This window comes from Peromyscus californicus, unplaced genomic scaffold (assembly GCF_007827085.1).
Source record: "Peromyscus californicus insignis strain IS unplaced genomic scaffold, ASM782708v3 Scaffold_17__1_contigs__length_78620276, whole genome shotgun sequence".
Classification (NCBI taxonomy): domain Eukaryota; kingdom Metazoa; phylum Chordata; class Mammalia; order Rodentia; family Cricetidae; genus Peromyscus; species Peromyscus californicus.
In genome coordinates this window covers 59143097-59157233 of record NW_026294469.1, presented here as the reverse complement: position 1 = coordinate 59157233, position 14137 = coordinate 59143097, and the positions used below count along the sequence as shown (strand labels likewise).

At 39.6% G+C, this 14137-nt stretch overlaps 1 protein-coding gene across 7 annotated transcripts in view; it reads right to left on the bottom strand.

Moving 5' to 3' along the window:
• Nucleotides 1–4273: 4273 nt before the first annotated feature.
• The window catches only part of Stard6 (StAR related lipid transfer domain containing 6), a 27006-nt gene continuing 17142 nt past the window's right edge, over nt 4274–14137 (bottom strand). For 6 of the 7 annotated variants that reach the window (XM_052742478.1, XM_052742477.1, XM_052742475.1 and 3 more), the window contains one exon: nt 8671–13001. In XM_052742478.1, coding sequence (XP_052598438.1) covers nt 12803–13001 — 199 coding nt within the window. In that variant the 3' untranslated portion in view covers nt 8671–12802. Of the gene's footprint in view, nt 5157–8670; nt 13002–14137 lie in introns of those variants that run through there. The other variant, XM_052742474.1, reaches the window with a different exon arrangement.

Below are 14137 nucleotides of genomic sequence, written 5' to 3'. Positions count from 1 at the left end.
ATCATCTCAAGGTTGTAATTTTTACAAATACTGTCTAGAGCAGTGGTTCTCAACCCGTGGGTCTCAACCTTTACCTAATCTGGTTTCATCTCCTAAATTCAGGCATATAATAATTTGCACAGTAGTTTGAGATTAGCTAAAACTATTTACCTATTTGTGCTCAAATCCAAGGTTGTTCGCCAAACTACTATTTAGAACTAATACAGTAAGTATTAACTCACAAAAGGAGTAGTATTTCACTTTTTGCCATTTTATTTTTTATGTGTTGTTTTTTTTAATTCCATTTTTAAATAGCATGTGTATGTTTTTCAGCATGTATGCATGTGTGTCATACACATACCTGGTGCCTGTGGGAGCTGGAGTTGAAGGTGGTAAGCTACAAGAACAACAGGAGCTGTTAACTGCTGAGGCATCAGTCACTCCAGCCCACCATTTTATTTTTGATTTGGTATGCTGGGGTAGGTACTTGACTATTGTGCAAGGTCTGGAAGGATAAGATTCCATAGGATGGGGAGGCGTGGAGATGGGGGGCAGCAAGCTGAGAGACCACACCTTCAAATGCAAACAGAGTCACTACAAGTGAGGTGAGGCTGTGAACTCTAGAAGCCTGCTCCCAGTGACATAATTCCTGCAGCGAGGCCATGCTTCCTTAACATCCTCAAACAGTGACACCAATTGGTGACTAAGTCTTCAAATGCCTGAGCCCACAGGGGGACATTTCTAATCAAACCATCATAGCTGGTATCCCTGTGCATACCTTAACCCCAACTTCTAAGAGTGCAGACAGGATGTTTGTTGGGGCTTGCTGCTGCCTTCCTGCCTAGCTGAGAAGTATGAGCTCCGGGTTCAAGGAGAGACCCTGCCTCAAAGGAACAGGCAGGGAGTGTCAGAGGACACCTGATGCCCCCTTGTGGCCTCCTTGCACAGGTGCACACACCTTGAACACACCCACCTGTATAATCACACAGACATACACACAAAATCTTTTTTAAAAAAAATGTATTGTGAATGAAGTATGAATAACTCTGGCCCTGGAACAGATTCAAGTCACTGTGAATGAATGGCATGTTCCACTGTGGAAGTAGTTGTGTGAACTCTTATAGTCACAGAACAAAAGAAAGTCACAAATCAGTGTATTTAGTAATTACTTGATGTTATCTGTCTTGTAGGGACTGTCGCTGCTTCCATCAGATGATGATAGGTATTTGGTGTTCTGAGTGAAGTGGTCCCCACTGGGGGCATCACCACCTTGGCATCACTGTAGTTTAAACACCCCGATTAAGCTGCCGTTTTGAAGTTTTGTGTAGAAGTCAGTTATCAGCTACTGTCAACCTTGGCTGGCTGGTGCCTGTAGATCTTTTCCAACTGGTTTCAGTTCAGTGACTGCACCCCCATGTGACTGTACAGGGATTAGGCCTAAGAGGTGTCCCTATTTGGTACATCAATGAATTATTAATAAGATGTCTGCTTTTCCCAGAACCTACTGCTTGGAGTTAGAGAAACTCTTCATGGATGATCTGGTACCACACAAAATGCAAGTCCACTTAGAGCTTCTCTAGAGACAGGGTCTCATTATGCCTGGAACTCACTATGTAGACCAGATTGGCCTCCAAGTAACAGAGGTCTGCTTTCCTCTGCCTCCTGCCTAGTGCTGTGATGAAGGGTGTGTGCCACCACTACTTTCTGTTGTATTTTTTGGTACCATTTTTCCTTTTCTTTTTCTTTTTTTTTTTTTTTTTTGGTTTTTCGAGACAGGGTTTCTCTGTGTAGCTTTGTGCCTTTCCTGGAACTCGCTTGTAGACTAGGCTGGCCTCGAACTCACAGAGATCCACCTGCCTCTGCCTCCCGAGTGCTGGGATTAAAGGTGTAAAGGTGTGTGCCACCATTGCTTGGCAAGGTGGACCAGTTAGAAAGAAAGGGTTCATAGGGACTCAAGAGGCCACTGAGACAGATTGTTCCAGTTAAAAAGTTCATTAGAAAGAACTGAGCTAAAAAAAAAAAAAAAAAAAAAAAAAAAAAAGTTCATTAGAAAATTACTAATGCTACAGACAAACAACAGCACAAACAGAATTCAGGCCCCAGCATCAGAGCCAGACAAAGTGGAGGCACTGTGAAGAACAGTCAGGGCCCGAGCATCACAGAGAGACAGCATGGCATGGGAGTGGGGTGACTCTGAAGGAAGGAATCAGGCTCAGGCAAGATCAGGGTCTCTTCTAAGAGCTCTCTGAGGAAGGGGTGTGTTTGATAGCACAAGCCTGCAGTCAATTTCCTGGATTCCCCAGTAGGAGGCAGGAAAGAGGGTGGGGTGGAGGATGGGTGGCCTCCTAATACCCACTTTGCTATAAATTCCCTTCTGCTGGTGAATAATTGGGGCAGTTGGAAGTTAGGTAGCTAGAGATTAAGGAGAATGCTCTCAGCAGTGTGCCTGTGAGGGTGAGTGTGTGTGTGGGAAGGGGGGTAGTGGTGGGTGGTGGAGTGGGAGGGTGGAGGGCTGCTACAGGGCTTGTGGCCTGAGCAGCAGCCTGGTCCAGATTCTATGATTGGTTTCCTTTGCTATGCAGTCATTTTAAAAAAAATATATATTTTTAAAGTTCAGGTCATTCTGTCAATATTGGGATTCTTTGCTTTTCAGCAAAAAATGATCCAATTAGTAAGTTGGGTAATGAGCTATAGTTTTCAAATAACAAAATACAAGTGGCCAATCAATACTTGAAAAAAGCTTTCGACATCCTCTTCATCAGGGAAATGCAAGGATCCTCTGCTTTGCCTATGCCTATACCCGGAAGTGTCTCCTCCTGTGTCCTACAGCAGCTTCAGGCCTACCATGGTCCTTGACCCATTTTGAACTGATTTTTGTTCAGGGTGTGAAATGAATTTCCTCTAATTCTACATTTGGAAATCCAGTTTTCCCAGCACCCTTTGAAGAGATGAACTTTTCTCCAGTGTGAATTTTGGCATCTTTGTCAACAGTGGCTGTACTTGCTGTGTGTATTCTAGATATTCTCTTCCCCTTTCACTGACCTACACATCTGGTTTTGTGCCTGAATCATGCGGCCTTTTTTTTTTTTTTGGTCACTATGGCTCTGTAATGTAATTTGAGATCACACATGTGTCATGGTACCTCCAGCTTTGCTCTTTCTGCTGAGGATTCCTTTGGCTATTTGGGATCTTTTGTGTTTCAGTATCAATTTTAGGACTGTTTCTCTAGTGTGAAGAATGTTATTGGCATTCTGATGTGATACTTTTGAACTGTAAATCAATTCCAGAAATAACAGCAATGTAGCCATGTTTACAACATTAATTCTGAAAATCCATGAACATGGGAGGTCTTTCTATCTTCTGGTGCCTGCCATAAGTAGTTAAAGTTATTGGGCCATGTGTGTGGATTGAATTTGAATAGGTAAGCGGTCTATAGCAAACTATGTTGATAAGCAATCAATTTTACAATACCATTCAACCTTCCTGGGATTGACCATTTGGGATCAAGATCCAGGGGCACTTAGGAAGAGTTGTGCAGGCTGGCAAGTCACTGAGTCAATCTCCAGTCAGCCAAGATCTGATTGTTAAGAGTGGAGGATTTTGCTTTTATTTTTAACCCATCTCCACAGTGTCTCCTTCAGTTTTCATTAAACTTTATATAGTGTATAGCTCCTTGCATCCTTGCTTAGGTTGATTCTTAGGTATTTTTTTTGAAGCTATTGTGAATGTGAAAAATATTGTGATATTTCTTTCATGCCTAGTTCACTATTGGTGAACAGAAAATAAACTGTGTGTTGGTTTTTGTATCATGCTGCTTTGCTGAAAAAGTTATCAAGTTTCTGATTTTTGGGGAGTGTCTTTTAAATATAGTGTCATGTCCCTTACAAACAGAGATCTTGATGTGTTCCTTCCCATTTGTATCCCTTTTATTTCCTTCTTTTCTTATTGTTCTACATAAAAGTTCAGTCACAATCTTGAGCAAGAATGGTACTGATTCCCCTGTTTTGGTCTAGATTTTAGAAATGTTTTTCTTCGTTTAGGAAATGTTAGCTACAAGTTCATCATATAGCCTTAATAATGCTTAGGTATAGTCTTTCTATTCCTTCTGGGATTTTTTTTTTTTTTTAAGTGAAGGCTTGTTAACTTTGTCAACTGCCTTTTTTAAAAAAAAAAATCGAGATATGCATGTGGTTTCTACCCTTAACTCTATTTGTGTGCTGAATTCAATCTATGAATTTGTATATACTAAAGCAACCTTGCATCCCTAGAACAAAACCATGATCTATCTCATTACTGTGTTTTTGAATTCAGGTGGTGATAATTTTATTAAAAAAATCTTGTATTAATTTCACAGTAGAAATTCAGAGGTCTATAGTTTTTTTTTTGTGTGTGTGTGTCTCTATCCTATTTAGGTATCAGGATAAAACTGGCTTCATATTGAATTGCTGGTATTCCTTCCTTTTCCATTCTGAATCCAGTTCCTCTGCAAGAGCAATGTGCACTCCTAACTGCGAGCCATCTCTCTGGCCCCTAGAATCTGTCATACTCGCTAATGATTCTGTGTCTGGCATCTGTGGTAGTTTCTCCTTTTTCATCACACATTTGACTTAGTCAGATCTCCTTCTTTTGTTGGTTTGTCAATCTTGACTGTATCATAGACCCAGATACGCTATGATGCTACTTATACTAAGGATACTGTAATACAGCTCTACTATGTGTAGTCACCTCAGTCTCCATTTGATTACTTCCTCTACAGATCTTTACTTCTTGCCATCTGCTCCTTTGTGGTTTGGGGTATTTTTGTTTTTCGAGGACACTAAGGTGCATCATTATTTATTTGAGATCTTTGTTTTTTGTATGTAAGCACAAATAGCTGTAAACTTTCTTCTTATACCATGTTCAAGTAAGTTGTGGTTTCATTGTTATTTAGTTTTAGGAACTCTTAAATTTATTCCATGATTTTTCTTCAATGACCATACTATTCATTCAAGAAAGTATTTTGCCTTCTCAAGTTTCTTGAGTTTCTATGGTGAGAGTGCACATTTGTTGGTTTGGCTATTTCTTCTGTTTCTTATGGTGATGGTGGTGGTGGTGGGGGGTCTTCTCACTGAAGAGTGTACTCTGGAAGGCTCCATCCCTAGAAATGCTCCATGAGGAGAAGACTGCTTTGGCAGCAGCTATGTCCAACCATGCAAGAGATAGAAATGCACTTAACATCAGTTATAGCCCACTACTAATACATGACTAGCGATCAAAAACTGAAACAGTATTGCAGAATATGATAATGTTAAAAACTGCTTGGAGTTAGTTTGGAAAGAGTAAATGAAATAAAGGAAGAAGACAGGTAGGAGGAGAAATGGGTAAATGAAAGTGAAAGAGCAGCAGAGAATAATGTTATGGAGGGCAAGAGATTAGAAAAACAGGGCTGGAGGGATAGCTCAGCCGTTAAAGGCTAGGCTCACAACCAAAAATATAAGAGATTAGAAAAACAACAAAACATATTTACTAATAATGAGTAAGTGTTGAAAGTTCTGATGAATATAACAAAGTAAATAACAAACTTAAGCATAAAAAAATTGATTGTGTGCTAGTGCAGTTCACCCTGTGACCACCGGACATCATCTGTTCCCAAATACATCCAACTACCAGGCCCAGTCCTGCCCAGGACAACTTGCACAGTGGCCCAGCCTGGTGACTCTTTCTAATCCCAACTTCCCACACCCTTCCCAATTCCACCCTGAAGATTAGCTTTCATAATACAAGTAGGTGCTCTGCCAGCTGCCAAGGGAGGGAGCAATGAGTAATCCTACCCAGTGTGATGCCTCTGAACTACAGCAATGACCGGCATGGCAAAATAGCCCAAAGGTGCAGTAGTGGTGCTGACATTGGGTGGGAAAGAGCGGCTCTCTAATTGGACTGAAGGCCCACACAACAGGATATCATGATTGGTAATGGAAACTGAGCCAGCTGCCCAGAGCTAGTGAAATCATGATCTTAGTGGAGAGCGACTCCTGCCACGTTACTGAACCAATATAATCTAAACGGTGTGTGTCTGCCCTCTGGCTAGGACCACCTGACTTTCGTCAGGCTTACTTTTTGGAAGTGGATTCTGCTCCTCCATCTCCACCAGTGAACTGTGGCTGAGGCTGTGTCTAGTTACTTCTCTGCATTGCCTGTCCACGCCTCACCCCCACACACTTCCTGGTTTACAAAGCACTTCCTCTAGTTTTCCTTATTCTGTCTTCCTTCACATACACATTATGGAAGTCACATCTGCCACCTTAACCTGAACATCCTACAATTAATATCTGATATGACTGATAAGTTTAAGTTTGCTCAAATGTTTATCTTGTGGGAGAGGGTCTTTTTTTTTCTTGCATCTCAGAAATACAATTTACTTTTGAAATATTAGAACTATGGGTTTAGAAACGGTCTCTCTTGGCTCTGCGTTTTTTATTATAAGTCTAGTTATTGGTCTCCCTCCCTCCCTCTCCTTTTCCCTCCTTCTCTCCCTCCTTCCACTTTTACTTTTAGACAAAATCTCCAGCCCAGGATGGCCTTGACTATTGAAGAAGACCTTGACTTTCTGATTCTCCTGCCTGTACTTCTTGAAAGCTTGGACACAGGCTACCAGCCTGCAACCCTGCACCACACACAGCTCCCAGTTTATGTGGTACTAAGGATGGAGCCTAGGGTCTTCTGCATGTTGGGAAAACACTACTGACAGCTACCCTCTAACGCCTAGATTTCTTTTTTATTGTCAAATTTGGAATTTAGAACTTTCTTGAATTTTCACATTTATTCAGATTTAAGTTTTTAATCATCTGGTGTAGGTGGAATTTTCTGTCCCACCAGTCAGCTCTCAAATAATCATTCAGGCTTATTATTAATTATAAATGCTTGGCTGATAGTTTAGGCTTGTTACTAACTAGCTCTTACAACTTAAATTTGAATATGATAAGATAAAAAGGTCAATTTTTGAATCTACTTTTAAAAAGGAACTACTTGTTTTAAATAGGATAAGTTGTCTGAGTTTATCAAATGTTACTGGACTGGACATTGTTAATACATATAATGAAGTTTTTTGTCTGAATCTGTCAAATGTTAATGGACTATGCATTGTTAATGTAACTCTTGACTGTATATATTGTATATACTTACTGGATAGTTTTTCTTGTATTAGTTATAAGCTTTTTTAAATTTTAGACAAAAAGAGAGGAAATGTGGTATTGTGTTCCCCAAAATATTGTGTACCCTAATAAATTTATCTGGGGTCAGAGAACAGAAAAGCCACTAGATACTTAGGATAGGCAGTGGTAGCACACACCTTTAATCCTAGCATTCCAGAAGCAGAAATCCATGTGTTCAAGGATACAGCCAAGCATGGTGACTCACGCCTTTAATCCCAGAAAGTGAGCCTTTAATCCCAGGGAGTGATGGTAGAAAGCAGAAAGGTATATAAGGTGTGAGGACCAGAAACTAGAAGCTTTTAGGTTTTGAGCAGCACAGTTCAACTGAGAGCCATTCGGATATAAGGACACAGAGGCTTCCGGTCTGAGGAAACAAGATCAGCTGAGAAGTTGGCCAGGTGAGGTTAGCTGTGGCTTGTTCTGTCTCTCTGATCTTCCAGTGTTCACCCCAATACCTGGCTCAGGTTTGATTTTATTAATAAGAACTTTTAAGATTCCTGCTATATAAATTAACCCATATTTATCAATCTACATGCTGCCACATGACTTTTTGGGAGAGAGGGGATGGTAGTGCTGGTGACTGAGCCTAGGGCCTCATGCATGGCAAATAAGTACTCTACCACTGAACTATATAGAGCCCTGGCCCTTAGGTCATTTGATTTGATGATTATATTACATTCTTACTACCCTAGTAATGAAAAGAATTTTAAGGCACATACTTGAAACATCTCTGTTTACTGAGATACCTACTTAAGCATTGGTGTTCAGCTACATTCAGTATTTAGTTTTGGGTAGATGGGTAAGCATATGCCTACTTCAGCATCATTAGTTGTATCCTATGAAACTATGCATGCAATTGTCATGTAATCATTGAAGCTTTCCATTATATCTGGTCATTGATTCTAGTCTCATTAACAAATAATGATGTCCATTTGGATATTTTAACTCCCAGATATTCATTTCTAAGTACAGATAAACATCTTAACTACTATATGGTAAAATTTGATGATTATTCACTTTTCATTATATTCCATCAAACTATAAACTTAATTTTTATTGCAGAAATATTGATATATGAATGTAAAATAATTTTATGTAAAAATAAGAGCTTGAAAAGGATTAGAATTGACAATATCAAAATATTCAGAGAATACATTATATGGTTCATTTTATAATGGAACAAAATTTTTTTTGTGTGTATTTGGAAGTAATTGCTACAAAAGTTGGTATCTAGAAATGCTGGGCTGTCCCACAAAAATACATAATATATGATATTTAGGCTTCTGAGTAACAAGAGTTTGAAGAAATTGTTAGTAAAAGTTGCAATAATGTTGAGAAGGTTGCTGTAAGAAACTAGTATGTTTTCCTTGGAAAACAGATCAAATGTTTGCTTTGGGCCTAAGGTATCTACAAGCAAAATGTGGAGCGCGCCACCTGGTGGTGTTTAACTGCATAGGATTAAGGTATTAAACTTTCCGTTTTTTTTTTTTTTTTTTTTTTTTTTTTTTTTTTTTAAGAGTTCTCGTTTCTCCAACTTTAGTTAAAATGTCAGTTGCCACTTTGTTGTTCTCATCGTTGTCTTCTTCTCCGTCTCCTCTTCCTCCTTCTTTCACTTTTTCTTGTAAAAAAATTTCTTTTATATGCTATATTCTGGTCATAATTTCCCTTCCTTTATCTCCTCCCAGATCCTCCCCACCCTCCTTAAACTGTGGGCTTGATTCCATGTGGAGTCACATGACTGACATTGTGTGGGAGTCACTAATTCAGTAATAGGAAAAGGTTTCTGAATGTGCACTCACCAAAACTTTGAACTCAAACATGAAAAGCATTTGAGGTGTTTCTGTGATGGCCTGTGTTGAATGTAAGACTTCTTTCACTCCAGCCTTGGTTCTCAAGATGACACAGCATACTGTAATGCTGATCTTGATTTCCTCACTCAGCGCTGTGTTGTTTAATCATGAGTTTCTGAATGTTCTATGTTCTTGTGGTTTTATTCCACTGTGCTCAAACAGAATACAAGGAATTATGTACTTTTCCTGTATGTTAAGATTTGCTCTATGTAGGGGTGTGTGTGTGTGTGTGCGCGCGCGCACGCGTTTTAGAGAGTTTCATGAGCTGTTCATTCTTAAGTATTTGTATGAAATGCTTTGCCAATACCTTTAAGTTCATTTGGTCTATTATGCCATTTAATTCAGGTACTCTTCCCGCCCCCTACCTTTTTTGCCTGGATGGGAGTGGGGTACTGAAGTCACACATTACTGTCATGTCAGGGTTAATCATCTCTAGTAGTATTTGTCTCATAAAATTAGGTATGCCCATGTTCTATGCCGACTGTTTGGAACTGCCACGTGCTCTTGATGGATTCTTTACTAAGTCATTATGAAATGATTATTTCTGGCTTAGTATCAATTTTTTTAGATATTAGAACAAGTGACTTACTTGTTTTCTAGTTCTAATGTGCTTGGATTACATTTTCCACCATCCTTTAACTCTAAGAATGATAGTTTGAATGCGATATCCACCGCCCTCCCATATATTCTCGGGCTCGGGCATTCTGAATATTTGGTCCCCAGTTGGTGACACTGTTTGGCTAGGTTTAGGAGTTGTGGCCTTGCTGGAAGAACTATATCCCTGTGGGTGGGATTTAGGTTTCAAAGTCTTGTGCCTTTCCCTGTGAGCTCCCTGCTTCTTGTTGGTGGTTCAGGATGCGAGCTCTCTGTTGCTGCTCCAGCTAGCAGGTTCTTCCTGGTGCCACACTTCTCTGCTGTATGGTGATGGATTCTCATAAGTCCAAATAACCCCTTCTATCTATAAGTTGATTCAGTCATGGTGTTTTCAAAAGGATAGAAAAGTAGCTAATAGGGTAGCATTTCTCTTTTATGGTGAGGTGGTTTCTCAGAATAACAAAAAGATCCGGCATTTAATCCAATATACTAGTATGTGCCTCTTGAAAGCAAAATCAAGACCACTGATATTTAGAGTTATTATTGAAAAATGTATATCATTTCCTCTCATTTTGTGGATTTTGTAGTATTTGGTGTTTTCTTACTCCTCTCTTGTTTAACTATTATTGAAGAGTGGTTCATTCATCCCTATTGATGTCTGTCTTTCTTTTCATTCTGAAGATTCAGTATGATGTACCTAGTTGGAGGCTGAGAGGTCCCAGTGGTCACTCCTTCAGTGAACCAGCCTTGAGCTGCTGAAGGGTGAGGGTGGCTATGAGAACGTGGGTCCGTGGAGTAGTGCAGACTCTTTTCTTCTAACCATCTGAAGGTAGAAATGAAGACTGTATGCTCAGGAAGATCCAACTCCATCACTGCCCAGGCAAGCATCACAGCACACCCAGGAAAAATCAGTAAAGAAAGCACTCCAGGGAGACTCTAGTCCTGTCAGTCACTCTAGTGAGCTCAGCATCCCACTGATGCTGCATATCCCCTATCCCATGGGGTGTTAGCAATAATCTGGTACCCCTTGAACAGTGCAAGTTTCTCTGGAAGACCAAGGGTGAGCAAAAATACCAAATAATTAATTCAACCAATCAATGACCTAACACCAAATGTGCGAATCCCAACACCAAAGCACCAGTAACAGGAAAAACCAAGACAATCTTTGTCCTCTAAAAAGTATTAATCCTATAGTAATGTCCTCCATGACAGTGGAGATTTTTATCTCAGAAAAATGAATTTAAAAGAATAAAAAGAACTCTTGGAAGAGTGCTGAGTATATAGACAGCTGAATGAAATAAGGAGGTGGACATTCTCTGAATGTATGCCAACACTTGATCCTATCATTATTTTTAAAACTTTCTGCCATTCTGGTAAGTGTGCCAGCATCTCAGTTTGAATTTTACTTGAATTTACCTAGCGGCTAATATTGTGGAACATGTTTTTCTTTTGAGTTTGTTTTTCAATCACGTATCTTTCTCAGGGCCATTGCCTTTGGCTACTTTTCAACTGGATTGCTTTTATACTACACATTTTGAAAGCTCCCTGTTTATTTTAGGTGAGAGTTCTTTGTTAGAATGGTCCTTAAAGAACGCAGATTCACCGCTAGGTGTTATTAGCACAGGAGCTGGGTAGTGTTTATTTCTACCCTGGAGAAAGAAGAGCATTGACTGAATCTCATGGCAGAGGCATGTCACAGTTCGATGCCATTTCCGCCCCTGCTGATACCTTCTTGGTGGAAGTGGACAATGATTTACATATGTATGTTGCTTTTGCAGTGGGGGCATGAGCTCGTCTCTCCAGGTGCCACTGATGACACCATAGATGAAGGAAATGGAAACAGAATGAGACCAGCTTTGTGACTCTCAACCTTGTTGATCCCCAAGTGGAAATAGAGTGTTACTGGTTTCTTGTTGCACGAATCTTAAAAGGTCTTATTAATAAAAACAAACCCGGAGCCAGGTATTGGGGTGAAAGTTGAAAGATCAGAGAGACAGAACAAGCCACATCCAACCTCACCTCGACAGTTCCTCAGCTGATCCTGTTTCCTCAGACTGAAAGCCTCTGACTCCTCCCTGGAATGGATCTCAGCTGAACTGCTGCTAAAAGCCTAAAACCTTAAAAGAGCCCTAGTTCCTGGTCTTCAAACCTTATATACCTTCCTGCTTCCTGCAGTCACTTCCTGGGATTAAAGGTGTGTGTCACCATGCCTGGCTGTTTCCAGTGTGGCTTTGAACTCACAGAGATCCAGATGGATCTCTGCCTCCAGAATGCTAGGATTAAAGGTGTGTGTGCCACCATTTTCTGGCCTCTATGTCTATTTAGTGGCTGTTCTGTTCTCTGACCCCAGAAAAGTTTATTAGGGTGCACAATATATTGGGGTTCACAATATCACCACAGTTTCTGGTGTGAAAGATGGAATCCAAGGTCGTTATATGGTAGGCTATTATTCTATCCTTAGATGCACTCTGAGTTCCCTAGTGTTCAGTTCTTATGTTCAAGTTTCCGTAACTCTCAATTCAAGTAGTAAATGAGGGAAAGGTAATTTTTTTTTTTTTTTTTTTGGTTTTTTTTTTTTGGTTTTTTTCGAGACAGGGTTTCTCTGTGTAGCTTTGCGCCTTTCCTGGAACTCGCTTTGGAGACCAGGCTGGCCTCGAACTCACAGAGATCCGCCTGGCTCTGCCTCCCGAGTGCTGGGATTAAAGGCGTGCGCCACCACCGCCCGGCAGGAAAGGTAATTTAAAATACACTTTTTATTTATTTTTGAGATAGGGTCTTTCTGTGTAGCTCAGGCTGCTCTCATGTGCTGGTCCCATCTCAGTCCCTCCAGTGTCGGGATTACAGGTGCTTGCCACCATCCCTAGATGAATACTTAATGAACTTCTAATTACTGTCAACTGCTGACTATATCTGCTTGTTTATAATCTGAATGTGAAGCATATTCAGGTAGGCAAAGTGTATTAATAGCACATTATTTCATGTCATGTGAGATTAAAAGCTATATCTAATGGAGTTTTGTAAAATGAAGTTCTTATTTTGACAAAACATTCAAGTCCTCGGTACAAGGATAATGTCTACAGACATATAATAGATTTACACATATTGACTTAGAAGTAATCAGCAGGGACAAACTACACTTACTAGCAGTTTGTACGGTCTGCAATCTCTATGTTTAATGGCAGAATTGCTTTATTTCTTTTTGTGTACTGATGGGTGCCTACTGTGACGTCTCCGTGCTGATGGAGTTTCATACGCCTTTATGCCATCTTTTGCATTGAGGAAGAAGCTCACTAAGTTGGATGGCATAATTTTCTCAATTATCGATGTAAGCCATTTCCCTCTCATGTCTATCTGGACAAATACCACGAGCTTGGAATATGCTGGGTTTCTGTAAGCAAATAAAGAGTTACAAAAGATAAAGCATTCTTAACTCGACCTTAGCAAGTGACAAGTTTATAGAGAGCAGAAGTCTTCAATTAATTTTCTTTGATTCTTTCTATCGTGCATATGACAAGACAATTAACTAAAAGGGGAAGGGACAGTGACCTTATAAAATAAAAATTCTACATAGAATATTAAGTAGTCAGAAGGTATCTTAAAATCTCAGCTTTAGTTACCCTTTCCTCTTGATATTTCTTTTATCCTTTGAGTAGATACGTAGTCCTCAGAATGCATACCTTTTCTTTTCTCTGAACATTTGTTCTACTCCTGTTTATGTAGCATTTATCAACTTTATAGAGCCCTTATATATACCTTCTTTAGTTAATAAGAAAAAACAATATCTGCCTCTATTAAAAATGAAAAAATAAGGAAATGAAAATTATATACCTATGTTCCTGCATATATGTGCAGTTTTTTTCAATGAGATATATTTATATTTCCCCTTTTGTTAAACATAGATTCTTTTCTCATACAATATAATCTGAATACAGTTTCCCCGCCTCTGCTCCTCCCAGTTCCTCCCCATCTTCCCTCCCATTCAGATCCACTCCCTTTCTGTCTCTTATTAGGAAAGAACAGGCTTCTAGAAGAGAACAACAAACCATAACAAAACAAAATCTAACAAGATAAAATGAAAATCATCATACAGAAGTTGGCCAAGCCAACATCATGCTTATAGTTATATAATTACTTTTATTAATTTGCCCTTCTCTGAGACAGAGTTTGGCTATGCATCTCAACTGGGCCTTAAATTCACTGTAGTACAACCAGCCTGGCCTTGAACTCATCATGGCAGTCCTCCTGCTTTCACTGTCTGAGTCCTAGGATTACAGGCTTAAATGACCACACCCGGCTACAGACATCATGGAAGGTTTAGTTGTGGGAAAATATTTGTGTGTTTCATTATGCCCAGAGCCCTAGAATATACTTCATAGTAAGTTATCTGTTCTTATATTTAAGACAAAAATATAAAAAGTTATTTTTAAAATTGCTTATGGGGCAGTTTTTTTTTTTCTCCCAATAAAGTATGTTGGTACATATTTCTATTAGTAAGCTAGGGATCCTAAAGTAAATCCTAAGTGG